The sequence below is a fragment of the Macrobrachium nipponense genome, chromosome 43 (assembly GCF_015104395.2).
Source record: "Macrobrachium nipponense isolate FS-2020 chromosome 43, ASM1510439v2, whole genome shotgun sequence".
NCBI classification, from domain to species: domain Eukaryota; kingdom Metazoa; phylum Arthropoda; class Malacostraca; order Decapoda; family Palaemonidae; genus Macrobrachium; species Macrobrachium nipponense.
The window spans coordinates 44,493,212-44,514,542 of record NC_061104.1 but is presented as its reverse complement, the minus strand read 5'-3'; the positions used below and the strand labels follow the sequence as shown (position 1 = coordinate 44,514,542).

The window sequence follows — 21,331 nt, the reverse complement described above, 5'->3', positions numbered from 1 at the left end:
ATGATGTATAATGATGTATATTTTATTCTATTTGTGAAGGTGGTATATGCTGCGTGGTTTTGAAAATGTTCTCAATGAAGTTCGATGTGTGCTACGTTCGTTCGTTTGTTTGTTTGTATGGTGCTTTTACCTTGCATGGAACCAGTGGTTATTCAGCAACGGGACCAACGGCTTAACGTGACTTCCGAACCACGTCGAGAGTGAACTTCTATTACCAGAAATACACATCTCTCGCTCCTCAATGGGATGGCCGAGAATCGAACCCGCGACCACCGAGGTGGGATGCCAACACCATACCAACCACGCCGCTGAGGCGCTATGTGAAATCACAATTGATATGAATAAGATGATAGAGCCATTTTGACCTTAGCGAATTCTTAAGATTAGAAATTGTCTCATTTGCTATGGCCCGACCTGACCCGGCCGTAATATTTTTTTTTCAAACGCTTAAAAATTAAAAATGCATTTTCAGGATTTTAAAATCAATATTTGTCGAATCATAGGTGCTACACTAATACCACAAAGTATGCATCATCTGATATCATTAGAAAGGTAATTTAATCTACTACAATTTCGTATATAATGATGCCCTCGATAAAATGCATAGTTTAGGAGTATAACACGAAAATGTAAAAAGAAATAGCAACTTTGGGGGTTCCGGCACTGGCGAAGGAATTTCATTGGGAACCCTTTCCGACCCAGACCACCTTCACAAATTGAGTAAAATATACATCATTATACACATTATATAGCAAACTTTTATATTTGAATAGTGCAACGAAAATGTTTTCTGAAAAAGCCCATTCAAAAAGTTAAAAGACAAATTTAGGAAAAAATGCATTCTCAAGGTTTAAACATCAACTTTTGTTGAATCAGAGGTATTATACTAACAAGAAAGGTATACGTACATCATTATATACTGTTAGAAAGGTAATTTTATCTACTTTAATTTTGTATATATTAATATCCTCGATAAAATGCATAGTTTAGAAGTATAACGCGGAAATGTAAAAAATGCAGCGATTTGGGGGTGGGGGGGCGGGGGGGATTTTGCCCCCTAAAATTTTTGCTAGGGCACCGGACGTTAGGCTTATTTATGTTTCTTTTTCGGTAATACTAGGGACCTTTCAGAACACATTAGTAAAAAAATCATTTGTTTAAAAATTTTTTCCCTATTCGGTCCGTTCTGATGCTAAAATTCCCTTACTAATGGCGAAGATCTGACGAACCAGGCCAAACTACAAAATAATGATCAATAAAATCTCAGAAATTGATTTATATTCTTCATTACTGAGTCTCTCTCAAAGTCGACGCTCACACGACAAAAGTGTTCATGGCGTAGTTGCCATGTAGCAATTGTGTGTTTTTCTTTTATTTTAAGATATGCAATTCAAGTAAATCAAGCTAGTATTAACTAAATGAGCCACAAACATTGATTAGATAAGGACTTTTTTGCCTTCCCGAGCAGCTCTCAAGTACGGCAAAATTCCAAGAAAGATTGGACTAAAGGTTTCACAAATGACAAAGCGCAGTTAATAATGAACGATAAGGTAATTCGTTAGTGGAATGCAATCGGAGAGGAAAGACGACAATAAGAAATATTTAATTAATTACAGGTGTCTTGAACAATTTCGGTCATTAAAACACATCTACAACTTGACTTGGTGCAGGATACTTCGACAGAATCTCACATATAAACATATAGCTTCAAACCAGTGTTTTAATGGGCCTTTTATACTTGAGACGTATCCTATTTTAACAGATTTTTATATACATACATATATACATACTATTATATGTATATGTGTGTGAGTTCGCGCACACGTGCTTGGCCGCATAACAAAAAAATCAAGTGAGAAATTACCGTTTATTCTGGAGGAAGTCAATCCATTTCTTAGATCCTCAAAACCAACCCAACTGTGGAAATTTGTCCACCCAGTAACCTGAGGCCAATGCGTCATTTTCCACCTTTCGTGACTATGAGACGCAAATCCTCTTAATTATAGCATAGTTCTTTGAGTGAATTCAGGCTCTCTCTCTCTCTCTCTCTCTCTTCTTAAACCCGAGATGCCAGATGGCAAGTTACACAATAAACCTGCGTATTTGTGTTATATTCTACTCCACTGGCGTAACGGCTATAGTTACCTTCATATCGATGGAGAAGACGCATCATGCAACTCAATTCCTTCTTGGAGAGTTTAGTAGTAGTAGTAGTAGAAGCAATTTTCATGCGGAAATATACAAACAACTCAATTCCTGCCTGGAGTGTCTAGTACTAGCAGTAGTTGTATACTAGTGGTAGTAGTACTAGTAGTAGAAGCAATTTTTCTGTGGGAATAAACCAGCAACTCAATTCCTTCTTGGAGTATCTAGTACAAGTCCTAGTAGTAGAAGTAGTAGTTGCAATTATCCTGCAGAAATAAACCAACCTCAGTATAATTAGTGCAACACAAAGGACTTGGTTTTTTTTTCTTTTTTTGGAGAAACCCTGCAACCACCTCCCTGAAGACAGCTCAACTTCCATGGAGCACAAGAAAGCCAATTTCTGTTATCAACCAATTGACGACGGCGAGTGCGGACGGCGCACATTCAACTGAAGAAGAGGTACAAGGAGACGCATGGAAACTGAACGTCGCTTATCAGCGGACATTTGATTTCCCGGATTGCGACGCGAGTGGGGGGGTGGGCGAAATCCCACGAATTCGGCTTAGGTTGATAACGGTTCCTGCCAGTCGTGATACGTCGTCTTTTTATCTTCACAGTCTCTCCCACTCGGAGTCTATCAAGACACCGGCAACTCGAAGGCGTGCACACACATATAAAGAAGCCTTCAGGAGACGGAGTCGCCATCAGTAACTTGGCCCCTCACAGTACGTTACATCTTCGCCTTGAGAGTCTTCTGCCATCACACTTTCCCAGAACCAGACCCAACCGTTCTATATAGACTTTTAAAAGACAGCGAACTGTAAAACCTTCCTGTCGATACAAGATGGCTGACGACGAAGGAATGAAGCTGAACTGGATTGACTTCCTAGTTCTCGCGGGCTATTTCGTCTTCGTCCTCGCTGTTGGATTGTATGTGAGTTGAAAGTACTCCGTTTTTCTAGGGTATTAAGACGAAACTGTACGAGCTAGGGAAATGCAAGCAGACTTGACTACGTGATCACAATACGACGAACAATCCACGAGTTACTTTACAGGGACAAAAGAGAGATATCTAAAAGGTAGAAAATGTTCAGATACTTTATAGAAACAATGGAAATCAATCGTATAGGAGACTGAATGGTAAATAAGCACTACGATATAATTGCAGCTCAACTCAGAATATTTTTTCGAAAACACAGACCAGTGAAGGAAAACACAACCCAACATAAGCAGGATTGTGTACACAGGATTTCTCTGTAACTTATAAAAATTTATTTTCTTAGCATCATTATTCCAAACAAAAACAAAAAATCTTTTACAGAGGGACTTCTCATTGCTGTTTTAGGTAATGCATGCCTTATGCCAGCACAGTCTCACGCTCGTATTAAATTGAGGCCCACCCAAGAAAAACAAATGAATTGAAAGCGATGAACTGATTACCTGTCCCATAACCCAGCTAGCATTTCCGGTGGGCAAGATATCAATTTCTAGATGCTGGTTATAGCAACTTTAGTTATCGTCTTGACTGATAAAACAGTGACCGATTAAGTGACAGATCCATCTCATAAAAATACTTAAGAATATTTTTTTTTAAATTAAAATCTTACTATGACAAATAGTGTGTATGCAAGAATGTGTAAGATTTCCTACGATAAGGAAAATGTTAAGATCACGCCTTGAGTTGTTCGTTTAATAATAATACATTAAGGCAAATAGTTAAACATCATATTCTCTTCAGGGAAAAAAGTCACAGAGAAATCAAGCGACAGGGAAAAAAAAAAGTCACAATCATCTTTCCTAGACAGTGTTTTTAACCGGTATATGTATCCACCTTTGCGGTGTGCTTAGCGCTAAGCAAGCTCGTTTGGGATTTCCGTATAAACATAAACAAAAGACTGCAAATATCGTAAAGATGGCGACTCCCAAGAAATATTATGAATAAATTAATGTGACCATTTTTCCTGCGACTTTTTTCCACTAGACAATATTGTGAATTTTTTTCCTGCGACTTTTTTTCTCTCGACAAAATTGTGAATTTTTTTCCTGCGACTTTTTTCCACTAGACAAAATTGTGAATTTTTTCCTGCGACTTTTTTCCACTAGACAAAATTGTGAATTTTTTCCTGCGACTTTTTTCCCTAGCCAAAATTATAACTTTTTTTTTCCTGCGACTTTTTTTCACTGACCAAAATTGACGTTTTTCCTGCGACTTTTTTCCCTGGCTAAAATTGTGACTTTTCCTACGACTTTTTTCCATAGCTAAACTTGTTACTCTTTCCTGCAATTTTTCCCAAGCCAAAACTGTGTCTTTTCCCCCTAGCCAGAATTGTAACTTTTTTCCTGTGACTTTATAACCGGTAACACCACCTGCAGATATTCTTACGAAGTTCCTCGTTGGACGAGTTAAGGGTTACGTGCTCGCCTACCGATTCGGTAGTCGAGAGTTCGATTCCCCGCTCTGCCAACGTGGAATCAGAGGAATTTGTTTCTGGCGATTAGAAACTCATTTCTCGATAATAGGTGGTTCGGCTCCCACAATAAGCTGTAGGTTCCGTCGCTGGGTTACCAATTAGTTCCTAGCCACGTAAAAATATCTAATTCTTCGGTCCAGCCCTAGGAGAGCTGTTAACCAGCTAATTGGTCTGGTTAAACTAATACACAGGGTGTCCATAAAGTCCCAGTACCATTACAAGTATTTATTGCTCAGAAACCACATAACATAAGAGCAATGCAGTTTTTTTGTAGAATGAAGTGTACTGAATGTAAACTTGAGGAAATATAGAACATTCTACATAAAACTGCATTACTCTATGTTACATGGTTTCTAAGCAATAAATAACTGTAATGGTACTGGGACTTTATGGACACCCTGTATATTTAACTTTTACTTATGTAGGTGTTCATGCAAAGGCACGACTGCTTGAAGGCCTGTCCTTCTGGACGAAAATCCTGCGCAGGCGTTCTTGCCTGGGTTGATTTCAAGGACAAGCTACGAGTGAGAGATCAGACAAGACCATTTAAAATGGAGGATCGCTTCTTCTGCCATCCGTGATTTGGCATTAATCTGCCCTTAAGAGAAACGAGGCTAGTTTTCAACTGCCATATTGTGAGTGACCTTTTCGGAAAACAACACACGCTGAATTGAATGTGGAATTTAGGACAAAGGCCAATGACTGGGACCTATGAGGTCACTCAACGCTGAAATGGAAATTGACAGTAAAAGGTTTGAAAGGTGTAACAGGAGGAAAACCTCAAAGCAGTTGCACTATGAATAAAGTGTTAGGAGGGTGGGAAGTAAGATGGAGGAAAGAGAATATGAAAGGAGGTACTGTACAAGGAACGAAAGTGGTTGCAGCTAATGGCCGAAGGCACGCTGCAAAGAACCTTAAATAATGCCTATTGTGCACCGCATGAGGTCCACTGACGGAACTATCCCCCTGGGAGAATGCCTGTTATAGGAAAATGTTTTTTTTCAAGAGAAAAATGTCAAATGCGTAGTCAACATTCTTATATTGCATCCGTTATGTGTTTTCGTTTAATCAATGTAAACTCAGTCCCCCGCATACACGAGCAGAGTGAATGAGAGGAAGAGAGAATTAACACGAAGCTGTAAACTAGACGGAGTTATGACGCCTCATAAAATCATTCAAGGGTGTCATGACACTGTTCTTCGCGATATCGTGTGGTTTGTTTCACAGAAGTGTAATTTATAGAGAGAACTTCACACAGCATTAATGCAAAAACTGAGGCTTCAACATTCATCGAACTTTTTCATTCAAACTTTTGGCAAGTCACACTACTGCCACAATGAGGAGAATGTAGACCAAACTGATCAAAAAACATTAGCGGCTGTTGCCCAAGTAATCATCTCTCAGGGAAAACTGACCGATAACTATAGTATTCTCTTGTTCCGAGCGATTTGAATAGCGATTATTGAATTCTATAATAATCATGACGGTGCTTTCCTTCTAATGACAGATATTTGGGCATTTCAGTTTTTAGTTTTCTGCGAAATCAAACTTCGGACTTGGCTATTTGTCTGTCCGCCATCAGATCTTCAAAACTACTGTGGCTAGAGGGCTGCAAACTGGTACGTTGATCATGCACCCTCCAATCATCAAATGTACCAAACTGCAGCCCTCTAACCTCAGTAGCTTTTATTTTGTTTAAGGTTAAAGTTGGCCACGATTGTGCGTCTGGCAACAAGCCACCAACGAGCCTCGGCTGAGAGTTGCATGGGCCGTAGCTGCTGCGCATTTTTTTTTTTTTTTAGTTAGGTCGAGATACAGTTACCGGAAGTTTTCCAAAGTTCGAAAACGCATTTGAAAGACGACGAATTCACTGGGAAAATATGTTCGTGTGCACTCATGTCAAATTTCATGGAATGGAATATAACACTGAATTTAGACCAAAGCCCAAGCGCTGGGACCTCTAAGGTCACTGTGCGCTGAAGCTGAAATTGACAACTGTTAAGAGAGGGTGGATAACAAGATGAAAAAACGAAAGTGAACGGAGGTACAGTAAAATGAATGTAAGGGGTTTCAGCTAGGGGCCGAGGGGACGCTGCAAAGAACCATGAGTAATGCCTACAGTGCACCGCGTGGGTTGCACTGACGGCCCTACCCCCATACGGATTGTCTGTATTTAAGGGTTCTCACAAACAGATTCGGAGAATTTCTTGTAAAATTGGCAATTGTACTGATTATTATTTCACTTTAAGGAAGAAATTGTACCAAAACCGAGATTTTTTCTGTCCATAAATGATGAATTCTGACCCGATTTCTGCCAATGTTAATCATACTGATTGATTGATTGATTTACAGATTCTAGGCATATTTGCCAAGCGCTGAGGCAACTGTGGCCATTCAGCGGTCAATCATACTGAGAAAATCTTCCTATAAGTGCATTTAGCAAGTTCCATAAAATTTTGTTCACGCGTTTTTTTTAAACGGTATAATGTTAATACGTACATGAGGATGTGCGAACACAAACAAACAAACAAACAAAGACACACACAAATATACAAGTACTTGAAGGCGTAACTTCCTCCAAACCAAATTAAATGAAACAACTGGATTCTGAGTCTTTCCAAGGCAGTGACTGGTTCGACATTCACAACATTAATCCACGAATCGCTAATTAAACTATAAAACTTAACAACAACAGCAATTATAAATATACTATCTTTATTAGAAATAATTATCTGGACTATTTAGCATGCACATTATACATTTTTCTCATTTTTATTCTAATAAATAAATCATGAATATCATATCCTAAAATTCCTGTATCTTAAGCTCGACGCGAACCCCTTTTTTCAGACCTTTTTAGGCTCTTCCACAGAACCTGTTCTAACGCGCCCCCCCAAAAAAAAAGTAGTTTATAGGCATACTCCCTGAGTTGGCGATAACAATAAATCTCGATCGACCCTCCTCGACTCACATTTCATCTTCCTGGTTAACTTACGCAAGAGAACTGCTGACAATGTCTATTGTTAACACCAACTGGCTGTTTATGTCGCCTGATTCATGGTCACAAAATTTAGAGTAGCTGTTATTATCCAGGCGAACACTCGCTTCTCAAAACAATAACAGGGTGGGGGGATCAAATGACCGTTGGAAAGGTGTGACAGGAGGAAAACCTTGAAGTTGCAGTATGAATCAATTTTTAGAGCGGTTGGAGAGTAAAGTGGAAGAAAGAGATCATGAACGCTGGCAAACACACACGCACTCACACACACACACACGCTTGTTAATTTGACGTCACACGAGCACAAACAAGGGCAATTGCAGATTTGTCGAGTGCTGGTCAGATAATTATCATACGTTTGGCAGCGAGAAGTTAACGAACTCCAGAACATATTTGCTTGCGGTGACAATTATCGTTCCGACGCCCGAGAACAACACTTGTCTAGAAAGCACTCAGCCAGGTTTCATTTTTCCATTTACCGATGAAGATGAAGGGAAGACAAAATGATAAGAAGAAAATAAAAGCAGTTTTTGAGAGAGAGAGAGAGAATATAACCAAAATAATAACTGTACGTGAGATGGAGAGTTATTATTTCGATAAAAATAGCCATATAATATTCCGTCAAGTCCTATATATGTCCATGTACATCTGGACTAACATAATACAAAGCTAGGAAGTCTAGCTTAGATAACAGCGGAGAAATGCAATAAACTACAAACAACCTAAAAAGAGAACGTATAATTGGGCAGCAATTACCACATGCTGTTAACTCCGAAAATGAAAAAAAATTTGTTTAAAAACTGGGATGATTAATACCACTCACAGATAAAAGGTAAAGACGTAATACTGAAATGTGTAATAAATTAAATCACACTGATAAGACGATTAACAACGAATTTGTTTATTACGTCTTGAAATCTACGATTCAGAATCGTTGACGTGAGTAGTTCTTATCAATTTTGTGAAAAAAAAAAGTCAAGTTTCTCGGTTTTCTTCGGGATTTATCAGTTTCTCTAAAAGATTAAGTGACTACACGCTACTGATTTGAAAAAATAATAATATACTAATAATAATATATTCTTTTTTGTATAATATAGACTATTAGGGCCCTTTCACACTATGCGATTCTTGTCACCAAGATACGATTGCAGTGCCGGATCTAAATGCGACACAAAATTGCGCAAATCGTACATTTCTCCGACTGCCTTACAAAGTGGTGACTAGATGGACAGGAAGAGAAAATTGTGTCTATCTATTTAATTTGAGAAAAACGAAGAGAAAATCTAGAATTCACTGGGTACGTCCTTTGAATACACAAAGGCACTTGTATTGTGCATTTGCCACACTTTTCGAGGAGCTGAAGAGAGATGATGATAAATTTTTTAATTACTTCAGAATGTCTAAAACAACCTTTGAGGAACTCTTTCTTGTCACGTCTACATGACCAGTTGCTAAAAGAAAATACGACAGTCAGAGATGCTATTTCGCCAGCATAACTGGCAGTTACCATCTGGTAAGAAGAAATAGTATGCACCTTTCCTTGTAAATTTGCTTGTCCATATAGAAATTGAGAAGGATAAATGAAAACAACAAGTGTTAGCTGAAACATCTCTATTTATCAGAAGTATAAACTGATATATCTATATTAAAAACTAAAATCTTTTACTTTGATATAAAAAAATGCATATCTCTCTCTTTCATTAATTAATGTAAATAAAACCTAAGTGTTACCTATAAAAACTTCTTTTAGAAAAATCATATTTATCGAAATCTTTTATATAAATTTGCCGATAACCTAATAATTTCAGTATCACGATGTATATGTAACCTAAATGAAAAAAAACTGTAAATCATTTAGTAATTCATTTCTCAGTACTTTATACTTATCCATATCTCTAGTTCTTTCTTATTTACCAATAACACTCATCATTATTGTTATTATTATTATTATTGTATGGTGTTTTTTCGTTGCATGGAACCAGTGGTTATTCAGCAACGGGAATAACACTATTTATATCCCTCAAATGATTTCAATACCCAATGCACCCGATCACCAGAAGCAGTGGAAATCTAATGCTGCCGCACGTATATGCAGGAAACAATCGCATAGTGTGAAGACACGTATTGAACACAATGGCCAACTGCAATCGTGGGGCCTGTCGGCTGTGCGGGCCCTTTTACACTATGTCGCACGTAAATGCGACACGATGTCGCAACTACATACGGCTAGCAGTCGACTGTTATTTCCAATGTACCTTTTCACAGTATGTCGATCCGGCAGATTTGCCGGTCCGGCATCGCATTACAGCCAACAGGCCCCACTGGATATGTCTGGTGCTGCACCCAGACGCGATTGCAGTTGGCCATTGCGTTCAATACGTGTCTTCACAATATGCGATTGTTTCCTGCATATACGTGCGGCAGCAGTAGACTTCCACTGCTTCTGGCGATCGGGTGCATTGGGTATTGAAATCATTTGAGGGATATAAATAGTGTTATTCCCGTTGCTGAATAACCACTGGTTCCATGCAACGAAAAAACACCATACAGTAATAACAATAATAAATAGTGTTATTGGGAAATAAGAAAGAACTAGAGGGATGGATAGCTTAAGTATAAATTACTGAGAAATGATGAACTAAATGATTTGCAGTTTTGTTTAATTTAGGTTACATATACGTTTTGATACTGAAATTATTAGAAGAGTATCGCCAAATTATTGATATAAAAGAGGGCTAAAAGCTTTTGATTTCGATAAATATGATTTTTAAAAAGTTTTTTAGTTAACACTTAACGTTTTATTTACATTACTTGATGAACAGAGAGAGATATGCATTTTTTTTTATATCAAAGTAAAAGACTTTTGTTTTTGAGATACATATATCAGTTTATACTTTTGATAAATGGAGATGTTTCAGCTAAAACTTATTGCTTTCATTTATCCTTTTTTATTTCTATATGGAAAAGCAAATTTACAAGGAAAGGTGCATATTTCTTCTTACCAGATGGTAACTGCCAGTTGTTGTGCTGGCGAAATAGCATCTCTGAATGTCGTATTTTCTTTTAGCTACTGGTCATGCAGACGTGACAAAAGTTCGTCAAAGTTTGTTTTAGACAGTCTGAAGTAACTGAAAAATTTATCATCATCTCTCTTCAGCTCCTCGAAAAGTGTGGCAAATGCACCATACAAGTGCCTTTGTGTATTCAAAGGGTATACCCAGTGAATTCAAGATTTTCCGTTCTTTTTTTCTCAAATGATATGTATAAAGACACAATCATTTTCTCTTCCTGTCCATCCAGTCACCACTACAGGCTCAGGAGAGCAGACTTGTCAAAAATTGGGTCACTTTGTGCGGCAGTCGGACAAATATACGATTTGCGTAATTTTGTGTCGCATTTAGATACGGCACTGCAATCGCATCTTGGTCCGACAAGAATCGCATAATGTGAAAGGGCCCTCATGCGATGCCGGACCGACATAGTGTGAAAAGGTACATTAGAGATAATAATCGACTGCTAGCCGAATGTAGTTGCGACATAGTGTGAAAGGGCCCTTAGTTCCCAAGAAGCTTTCCGCCAACCAGTTTCAAGTAAGTGACCGGTTTCCTTATTGACGGTTACGAGCCGAAGTCTAGACTCAGAGAGTAAACTCTCTTAATCTTGGTCCCAGCTAGTCCCAACAATCAATAGCTAATCCCAGAGGATGTATTTTTGGTTTGAGAATACTGTCGACAAGATCTAACTCTTTGTAAGCAATCAACATAGTCCATGTAAACCAAACTACGGGTGATGCACGCATTTCACAATGATGCCAATTGCAACTGCTTGGTATTGCTGGGTGTCGACAATGGCCATGCCTATTACGTAAACCGCCAGGTGGCGGGATTGTTACATAGTGTATTACAGTATAGTTGTAGGATGCATATGTAAGTTACTTGTATTCCACCAAAATGTGTTTAAGGCGGGAAAAATTGAGTCTGGGGCAGTCTCGCTTGGGTAAGCGTAGCCTCAACACTGTCACGTGCACTGCTGCTCATCATGTATTGAACTGTGTGAAAATACAGCCATTGCATATTGCTCGTGTTTGAGTATACCCAACCTGCTTACATGGCGCAGTGATATAAGGACCTGGGAAGCCTTCAAGATGTCGGGTGCAAGATATTCAACAACACCAAGAAGAGGGGCCATTCGACGGGCTTTCTTTACGTAGCCGCACCAATGGTGGGAATGAGGACCTTCTGAGTGCAATGGCAAACCTTTTCTTGCAGCAGCGACAGAGCAGTGGTGCCCCCTCAGGTATGAGAGCAATTATGCCCGACAAATGTTCGTACGAAATGTCACAAGGAGCATTTAGGAAGTGGCGTAGGTCTATGACAGATTGGTTCCAAATTGGCAGGGTTTCAACCGAAGATGCTGTGCTAAGCATTCGTTTGAACTGCGATGATCAGTTACAAAGGGCATTGGACGCTTGTTACACGTCCGATGAATGGAAAGCCCTTTCTCTACATCAGGCATTGGATGCCGTCCAAGAAGTAACTCAAAAGTCTGTGAACCGTGCAATTCTGTGGGATAAATTTTTTAGTGCACAGCAAGGGCCTATGGAACCCGCGAAGACATATGTACATCGGTGTCAGGAATTGGCTTTAGATTGTGCTTTCCGCTGCCCTCGGTGCAAAAATGACATGAGTGACTATATGCTGACTCACAGGTTAGCCAGTGGTTTGAATTACTGCGGATTGAAACAAGAAATACTCCAAGACTACGAAAAATATAACAGTGTCGCCAAAATACTACAGAAGTGTGAAATATATGAGGCAGCTGAAAGGGATAGTGGGGCCAGCAAAATTAACCATAGACTCATTACTGCCAAGGTGGGAAAAGAATTGCTGCCCTATAATAATAATGAAACAGAACATAGTGATGTTGCGGCAGTAAAATCGAACTTTCGTCGACAAAAGGATAGTAAGCTACTCATGTCAGGTAAGAGATGTGATAATTGTGGACGCATTCATGAGGAAAATAAATCTAGCTGCTATGCAAGTGAAGTGTGTTGCCACAACTGTGGTGTAAAGGGTCATTTAGCTAGATATTGCAGAAAAAACGTGCGAATAACAAGGCAGCAGGCATTGAAGTTGACCATGATGACGATACCATGTCAGTGACGGCATGCACATTAGTGCAGCACTGTGGGGTCCAGCAGGTGACAGCATTGGCGGGAAAGCTACCGCATGTGCGCGTAAAAGTTGAACATAAAATGAGACGTGATGTACCAATGTATGAAGCATTTATTGATGCTATTGCCGATACTGGGGCCGAAGTTTGTATTATGGGGGAAAAGGTTTTGCATCAATTAGGACTGAACGTGAAACAGTTGCATCGTTCGAACGCCAGGGTTAATCATGCAGCCGAAAAACCCATGAGAGTACTGGGTACTGTTGCGTTGTACAATAACATTGGGTAGAAATAACGCTCTAAACATAGAGGTGTTAGTAGTGTGCGGTGTCTCTAGGCTATACCAATCTATAGATGTATGTAAGGGTTTAGGATTAGTGGATGCAAACTTTCCCCATCATGTTAAGGTAGACGGAATGTCAGTAAATAATATTGGTAGGGAACGACCCAATAGTGTGGATGCCAATGACGTCACCAGTGATGGGAGCAACACCCATGACGTTATAGAGTTGCCGTTCTACCCTCAGGAGGCCAATGTACCTAAGCTCAAAAGGTGGATTTTGGAGCGTTTCTCAGGTACGGTATTCAATACTAAACGGAATCCATTACCGGTAATGAAGGGAAAGCCACACCACATCCACCTTCTCCCTGATGCAGTCCCATATGCCAATTCCAATTCCCAAACATTGGGAGCAAGAGGTAAAAAAACAGCTGGACGACGATGTAAAACTGGGAATAATCCGCCCCATTCCTACAGGAACTGCAACCGATTGGTGTGCGCGAATGGTAGTAGTAGCTAAAAGGAATGGAAACCCAAGAAGAACAGTGGATTACCAAAAGCTAAACAAATATTGCAAAAGAGAAACTCATCACACTTTTGCCCCGCCCCGTTCGACATGGCATCCAGTGTACCTGTGCGTTCATACAAAACTGTAATAGATGCCTATTCTGGTTTCCATCAAGTGGAATTAGATGAGGAAAGTCGGCACCTGACTACCTTCATATCCCCATGGGGTAGGTACCAGTATTGTAGGACCCCAATGGGACATGTCTGTGCCTCGGATGCATACTCAAAGCGCTTTGATGATGTAATAGCGGACATTCCGAGAAAATCTAAATGTGTCGATGATGTTCTCCTATATGATGATACTGTGGAAGGAGCGTTTTATCACACGATAAGTTTTTTACAAGTATGTGAAGAGAACGGAGTTACCCTCAATCCTGATAAATTTCAATTTTGCCAACGCGAGGTAGACTTTGTAGGCTATGAATTAGGTTGGGACAATTTCAAGCCAGGTGAGGAAAAGTTGTCTGCAATCAAGAGCTTCCCAATGCCAAATCAACCAACCATCACTGACATAAGGTCTTGGTTTGGCCTCGTAAACCAAATGGCACCATTTGTTGCTACCTCTCAACTAATGGAACCCTTTCGAGACCTCCTAAAAAAAGTCAACCAGTCGAAAGGTATACTGGGATGAAATGTTACAGAATGCATTCGAAAAGACTAAAGAAATTTTATGCAATTTGATTGGGGATGGATTGGCCTATTACGATAAATCTAGGCGAACTGCGGTAATCACTGACTGGTCGCGTGATGGGATGGGATTTCTGGTGTTACAACAACATTGCAGTTGCGAAGAGGATAAAGTCCCATTTTGTTGCAAAGGGGGATGGAAGCTTGCCCTCTGTGGAAGTAGACATTTAACCTCGGCAGAAGTCAATTATGCAGTCGTTGAAGGAGAGGCTGCTGCCGTGGTATTGTGCTTTCAGAAAGCTAGATTATTCCTACTGGGATGTCCCAATATTATCCTTGTTACTGACCACCGTCCGCTGGTCAAAGTGTTTGGTGATAGAGAATTGAAAGACATTGCAAATCCTCATTTGCTTCGATTAAAGGAAAAAACATTACAATACAGTTTCACAGTGAAATACATTCCTGGGAAGAAAAACTCAACAGCCGATACTCTTTCAAGATACCCAGTAATCAGAAGCCCAATAAATGCGAGTGACAGTGAGATGGGGGAGGAGGTTGAGAGTTCGTGCGTTGCAGTGTTGATCACGTCGCTGAGTGATGACGTCATAACCCTCGACTGGAATTCTGTTAAAAAAGCTGCTGAAAGCGATGTGGAATATCAGCTGCTAAAGAGTATGGTAGCCGCAGGTTCTTGGCCGGTATCAAGAAATCTAGTCGACTCCAGCATAAAGCCGTATTTTAACGTACGGGACCGACTTGGCATCGTGGACGAACTGGTGGTGTATTCATATGATGAAGGGCACATACGTCTAGTAATACCTGTGTCACTACGAGACCGAGTTGTCTCTAACCTACACTCAGGCCACCAAAGCTCTGATTCAATGATTCGTAGGGCACGGCAGGCTGTGTATTGGCCTGGGATGGAGGGTCAACTGAATCTCAAGAGGATGCAGTGCAGAACATGTGACGTCATCGCTCCATCCCAACAAAAGGAACCGCTTATTGCCTACCCACCCCTACCCCCTGAATATCCTTTTCAACAGACGGTCATGGATATGTTTCAAATATGTGGAAAACAATATCTGGCATATGCAGATAGGCTTACTGGTTGGCTGGAAATTGCCTTCTTTCCAAGTGGTGCTACTTCTGCTAAGTTGATCCCACTCTTCCGACGATACTTCATGCAGTGGGGTGCCCCGGAAGAAATCTCCCTCGACGGTGGCACAAATTTGGTAAGCACTGAAATGGCTAGCTTCTTACAGAAATGGGGGGTTAGGATGAGAATATCCTCAGCCCATTACCCCCTATCCAACGGGAGGGCAGAGGCAGCAGTACGTACAGCAAAAAGAACCATTCAAGATAACACAAGAAGTGACGGAAGCCTCGACACAGATAGTTTTGCAAGAGCCATTTTGCAATATAGAAATACGCCCCTAAGAGACATCGATAAATCGCCGGCACAATTAGCCATGGGACGACAACTCAGAGACTCAGTCCCCATGATTAAAAGCTACCATAAGATAACAGAGCAGTGGGCAGACATTATGATAGACAGAGAGGAGAAGATGGGTAGACACTTGAGAAATGTCAAGTTCCGTCATGATTCTAGTGCAAAGAGACTCCGCCCCTTGCAAACGGGTACCACAGTAGCAGTGCAAAATGTTGTCTCTAAGGCCTGGGATCGTATTGCAAAAGTCATTGAAATGAAAGGAGACCGCCAATATGTCATAAAATTAGATGGTAGTGGAAGAATATCAACGAGAAACAGAAAACATCTTCGGGAAATAAGAGTGCAGGTTTCCCCACCTACTCGTTCACTTTCCCCCCCTGACTCGTGTGCTGACCGCCAACCTAGAAGAGGGACGAGGAAAATAAATCCTCCGTGTTGGCATAAAAACTACAGTTTGTGATTTTTCAATTATGTACAATTTGATTTCTCTTAGTTATGCATTTTCTTTTTGCACTGAATATGTGGCCATTTTGTAATAACTTGTCAACTTCATGCAACTAAATGTCGTCCTACTTTGCAATGAGCACGTAATCACGTTCCACTTATATGATTTGTTTTTTCTCTCATATAACACCATTTTGTCGTCAGTATGCCTTATACTTCTCTTCTGTATAATTACTTGATAAACCTTCAATTTCATGAAAAGTGTAATACATTTATTTTTAGAGAAGGGATGTAGGATGTTTCCATATGATGCATATGTAAGTTACTTGTATTCCCGCCAAAATGTGTTTAAGGCGGAAGAAATTGAGTCTGGGGCAGTCTCGCTTGGGTAAGCGTAGCCTCAACACTGTCACGTGCACTGCTGCTCATCATGTATTGAACTGTGTGAAAATACAGCTATTGCATATTGCTCGTGTTTGAGTATACCCAACCTGCTTACAATAGAATATCCGCTTTTAGCACCGGTAGGTCTCAGGATTTAACACCAACCTGCGGTATACCAATAATACCACTGGAAGCACCTTTGCCTTACTGCACACACCACTTTTGGCTTTGCTGCTCATATTGGTAGCTATCTCATCACCACGGTTTGCCTGAGTATTTGATCTAAGGACATAAGAGGACTCTTATATCGCAGATCATTGTCAGGATGATCTCAAAATGGGAACGTCGGTAGTCCGCAGATGAATCGAAGGCACAAATAACATCGAAAACAACTTCCGACAAATATTTTTGCCACATTATAATCCTCACTGTTCCAGCAACCAGTGTCGAGAGCCAATAAATTGCCGATATATATGATGAATGTATATAAAAATACTGTAGACTAGATGAACCTCGACGCAATTCTTTTGATCCTAATTTACCTCCCCACCCCCATCCCACAAAAGATAATTTTGACATATTTATTTAACATCCTACGGGGATACTAGGCCTATGCATTGGTCCCTGCGAAATAAATTAGCTTTTGTCTTGGCGTAAGTAAACTGAGTATGAATAAAGTAAATTTTAAGTGAGTATCAGGCATGCACAGTAATTCAGGGAACTACTTCACATTACATTGGCAAGTCCAAGCCAAGTCTCAGGGGTCCCCCCACCCAAACTACCACCCACCAATGGTAATTATGCTAGGCGCACTGAGTTGACGAGACGGTTGGGACTCGGGACAACGTAGTTGAGGGTATTGGGCATTTACAGGACAAAGGTTAATGTTAAGTACTTAATCTTTCTGGTTAATTTGTCTTATCAGTAAACTGTTCGAATGACCCGATGTTAACCATAAGGATAATGGGCCCCAAAGCAACCCTTCCCCCTGCCCCAAGTAGTCCGTGTGAACTTCACTCGTACGATTCCGTCATTGTTCAGGTCGAAAGCTTAAACTTAATCATGCATTAACCTATTTTAGTAAGAAGCAGTTATAATAAAACCGTATTTTTAAAAAAAAATTTATTTAAACAGTTCCCTGGCAGTGATATTCAGTTAAATCTTCCAATAAATTTTTAGTCGATAATTGAATGTTGTCTAGATGGGGTGCGCGATATTTCCCAAGTCAAGTTTCACCCTGTCATCATTTCATGAAATAATGCTGCTGTATTACCACCCAACCACTAGTATTTTGTTTTCGTTAATCTTAGTAAAGTACTGACAGTCAGTAATTAATTTTACATGAGCAGTTGGTTATTTCCACTTTGATTAAAATGGTGGGACTGTTTACATAACCAATCACTTCATCAAACCATATTAACTATGAAAAAAAGCAGATAAGCAGTTGTGATACGCGACTATTCAACGTTTTCTCAAAGAAAACGTACTGGTGAAAGTTGTTATATGGATAACTACAGAAAAATATTGACAATAAAATACATAGATTAAAAGTAAAAGATAAGATTTTTGTTACATTCTAGTAAATTTAAGTCAACTTGGATAAAATTCTTAATATAATTCTATTAAAATTGTAAAATATTGTATATTTTCTTTAGTGAAAGATAAAAAAACTTAATTCTTACATTCAATGTTAACCACAGCGAAATTAAATCTAAAACTGATTTTAACTTCCAAAACTAAAGACTTACGTCGCTATTTGTGTAAATGCAATGCATAAGTTCTTACATAATTTAAAGACACTTTAAATGAAATCATTTCAATTTAGCATAATTTAAAGACACTTTAAATAAAATAATTTCAACTTAGCCTAACACCTAAAGTTCATAGTGATTTTTTTGTTTACCTTGCAGACCTCATGGAAAGCCAAGAAGGGAAGCGTTTCGAGTTATTTTCTGGCGTCAAGAAATATGCACTGGATACCGGTAAGTTGAAGAATGGGTAGAGAAGTTGATAAGCAAAGGATCCATGACACAAAGGGCTTTGGAAGTAAGCAGAACATGATGGCAGTAACGGTTTTGAATCTAATGTAAAAATCCTGGTAATTTGCATTCAGGATAGAGCTTGTGTCTGTTTTTTTGTTTGTTTGTATGGTGTTTTTACGTTGCATGAACCAATGGTTATTCAACAACTTTACCAACGGCTTTACGTGACTTCCGAACCACGTCGAAAGTGATCTTCTACAACTTCTATCACCAGAAATACACATTTCTCACTCCTCAATGGAATGCCCGAGAATCAAACTCGCGGCCACCGAGGTGACACGTCAACACCATACCGACCACGCCACTGAGGCGCTGCAAAGTGCCTGTTGAAAGTGATAGTATTTGAAAAATGGAAGGAATGAAAATAACAGCTAGTGAAAAGGGATGAAAGGGCCAAAGATTAAGTAGCAAACGTCTCTGAGAAAATAGACTAAAGCGAATATCACAGAATTGATAACGACAAGGACCCGTTACTAAAAAGTCTACCACGAGAAGTACATTATGGCTTCAAGAGCGCATCAAATCTTCATCGCACATAGGGTGGAACGTCTTGGTGGAACACGGGAATGCGTTACAAGCTGTATGCAATGTGTAATAGCCGCTATTGTCTAAAACAAATGGCTTGCAGTAAAACATCTTATGCAGAGGAAATTTGGACACTCGTATGCCTGCGTGGTGAGAAAGCCCACAGGTTACTATAACACTGATTCAACCGAGGTAAAATGTGCACCCAGTCAAGTGTAACACATCACAAGGAAATAAACCATAAAGTACCTAATTCTGGCTCCTATTCAAGCACAATTTGAATTATATACGAATTCTGACATATAGTATGAATTCTGAACAAAAAGCAAATGGCCTACAATACTCCCTAGAGCAATATACCGCTATAAGTGGAACCACTCGTAAATGTATGGGCGAATGAGACTAAGCCAATGTGGGAGAAAGCTACAGATTATTCAAGAAGTATTTTTTCCTCTGTATTCAACCCCCCCACCAGGGAGAATGTATTAACTGACAAAGCATATACATATCAATTACTTAATATTAACAAATATTTCAGTCTAAAGGTTACATTCCTACAGGTTGGGGCATCGCTGTTTGCCAGCAACATCGGTTCCAGCCATTTCATCGGACTGGCTGGGTCGGGGGCAGCTTCGGGCATTGGCATAGGAGCATTCGAGTTAAACGTAAGTCAGTACATTTCCAAAATGGATACCATTTGCAAATGTTTAGAAATCTTTGATGATACCTGTTCGTTCACTCGCACTCTCTTTAGGATTGCGCCCGTTCGTAGCTACAACACTATGCATATCGAAGTGTTCATTAGAAGTGTTTTTCGATGAAACCTGCGATCAAGTAAACCTTTTGAAAGTAGTTATTTCTGGCATATATAAAATATTTTGAGCTTGTAGAGAGGAATGCCCGATTATACTTATCCTACTGGCCTAAAGGCTTCTTACGAATAGGCTACACATCACACATCACCTAATATTTCCTATTCATCTGATAATGGATGTTTCGTATCTCTTATGTAACTCACTCTTTTCTGGTTTACTGAACTTTTCACACAGGCCATTTTCGTGCTAATGATGCTGGGGTGGATATTCGTACCAGTGTACATGAGCGCTGGAATCTTCACGATGCCGGAGTACCTCCGGGAGAGATTCGGAGGACAAAGAATCAGAATCTATCTCTCCATTTTGGCGCTGATACTCTACGTCTTCACCAAAATATCGGTAAGACCCAGTTACACCTCCATTCGAAACTTTGGCAAATAAAACATTACTCCTGTAGTCATGATGACGATAACATTAAGCATGCTGGTCACGGGAAATGGGATATGAACTGTGACCTGACAAACATCAAAGTCATCGGAGGGACTAATGAAAACATGCTGGGGTAAAGTTAGGATGATAAGGTTTTGTGAGGGAAAGTGATTTTATCTTTTATATGTGAACGTTTAACCATACACAGCTCGTGCCTACAGACAAGAGGCTACCTGTTTAAATAACTTGGCAACCTAACTATACATATCACTATTGGTCTAAAAGACTGCTACAGTAAAGAATTTACAAAGCATAGTTAAAAAGCTTCTGCCACATGATCTCGTTAGATATCAATTGTCAATTAACCTCCTGCCGTGCCATCACTGGGAGAATATCAGACTATTACCCAGACTAGCACACTGTAACTTTCCCTATTCAGGGGAAGTAACTGGTCATCCCGAGGAGAAATTGAGCCAAACTAAATCCCTAGCTTGAAGAGCTACCCTCCCATTTGTTTCAGGCCTCTCAAACACAACTAAAAAGCGCATGCACAATTGTTGTGAATTTTCCAACCTCTTACACCCATGTAAAAAAAAATGTCTGCTTAATTTTCAGGTATGTCTGTATTACGAAATTTCCTCTTCAACTAAGCGAACTTTGTTTCCTTTATACCAAGCGTTTATGTGAATGTGCTATGGAGTTTTTCTCGTCTTCTGTTAACCATACCAAGAAAATCCTGTCCTAAAACGGAGTACTTCTTCTTCCTAGCTTAAACCCATTTTTATATGGGGTCGCCGTTGTGAATGGGTCGTCTCCATCGATTTCTGTCCTGTGCCTCGCTCTCATTTATACATTTTAATACCATATCTTCCCCTACACAATCACGCCATCTCTTTCTTGGTCTTCCTTCTACCCAACACTTCTATTTCCATCGTACTATGTCTTCCAACATGACGTTCCTCCCTTCGTAACAGGGGTCCAT

At 39.8% G+C, this 21,331-nt stretch overlaps 1 protein-coding gene across 2 annotated transcripts in view; it reads left to right on the top strand.

The window, feature by feature from the left end:
- Positions 1-2,766: 2,766 nt before the first annotated feature.
- The window catches only part of LOC135213703 (sodium/glucose cotransporter 4-like), a 40,277-nt gene continuing 21,712 nt past the window's right edge, over positions 2,767-21,331 (top strand). The window contains exons 1-4 of one of the 2 annotated variants that reach the window (XM_064247804.1): positions 2,767-3,079; positions 18,449-18,520; positions 19,666-19,770; positions 20,155-20,319. In XM_064247804.1, coding sequence (XP_064103874.1) covers positions 2,990-3,079; positions 18,449-18,520; positions 19,666-19,770; positions 20,155-20,319 — 432 coding nt within the window. In that variant the 5' untranslated portion in view covers positions 2,767-2,989. The remainder of the gene's footprint in view (positions 3,080-18,448; positions 18,521-19,665; positions 19,771-20,154; positions 20,320-21,331) is intronic. The other variant, XM_064247805.1, reaches the window with a different exon arrangement.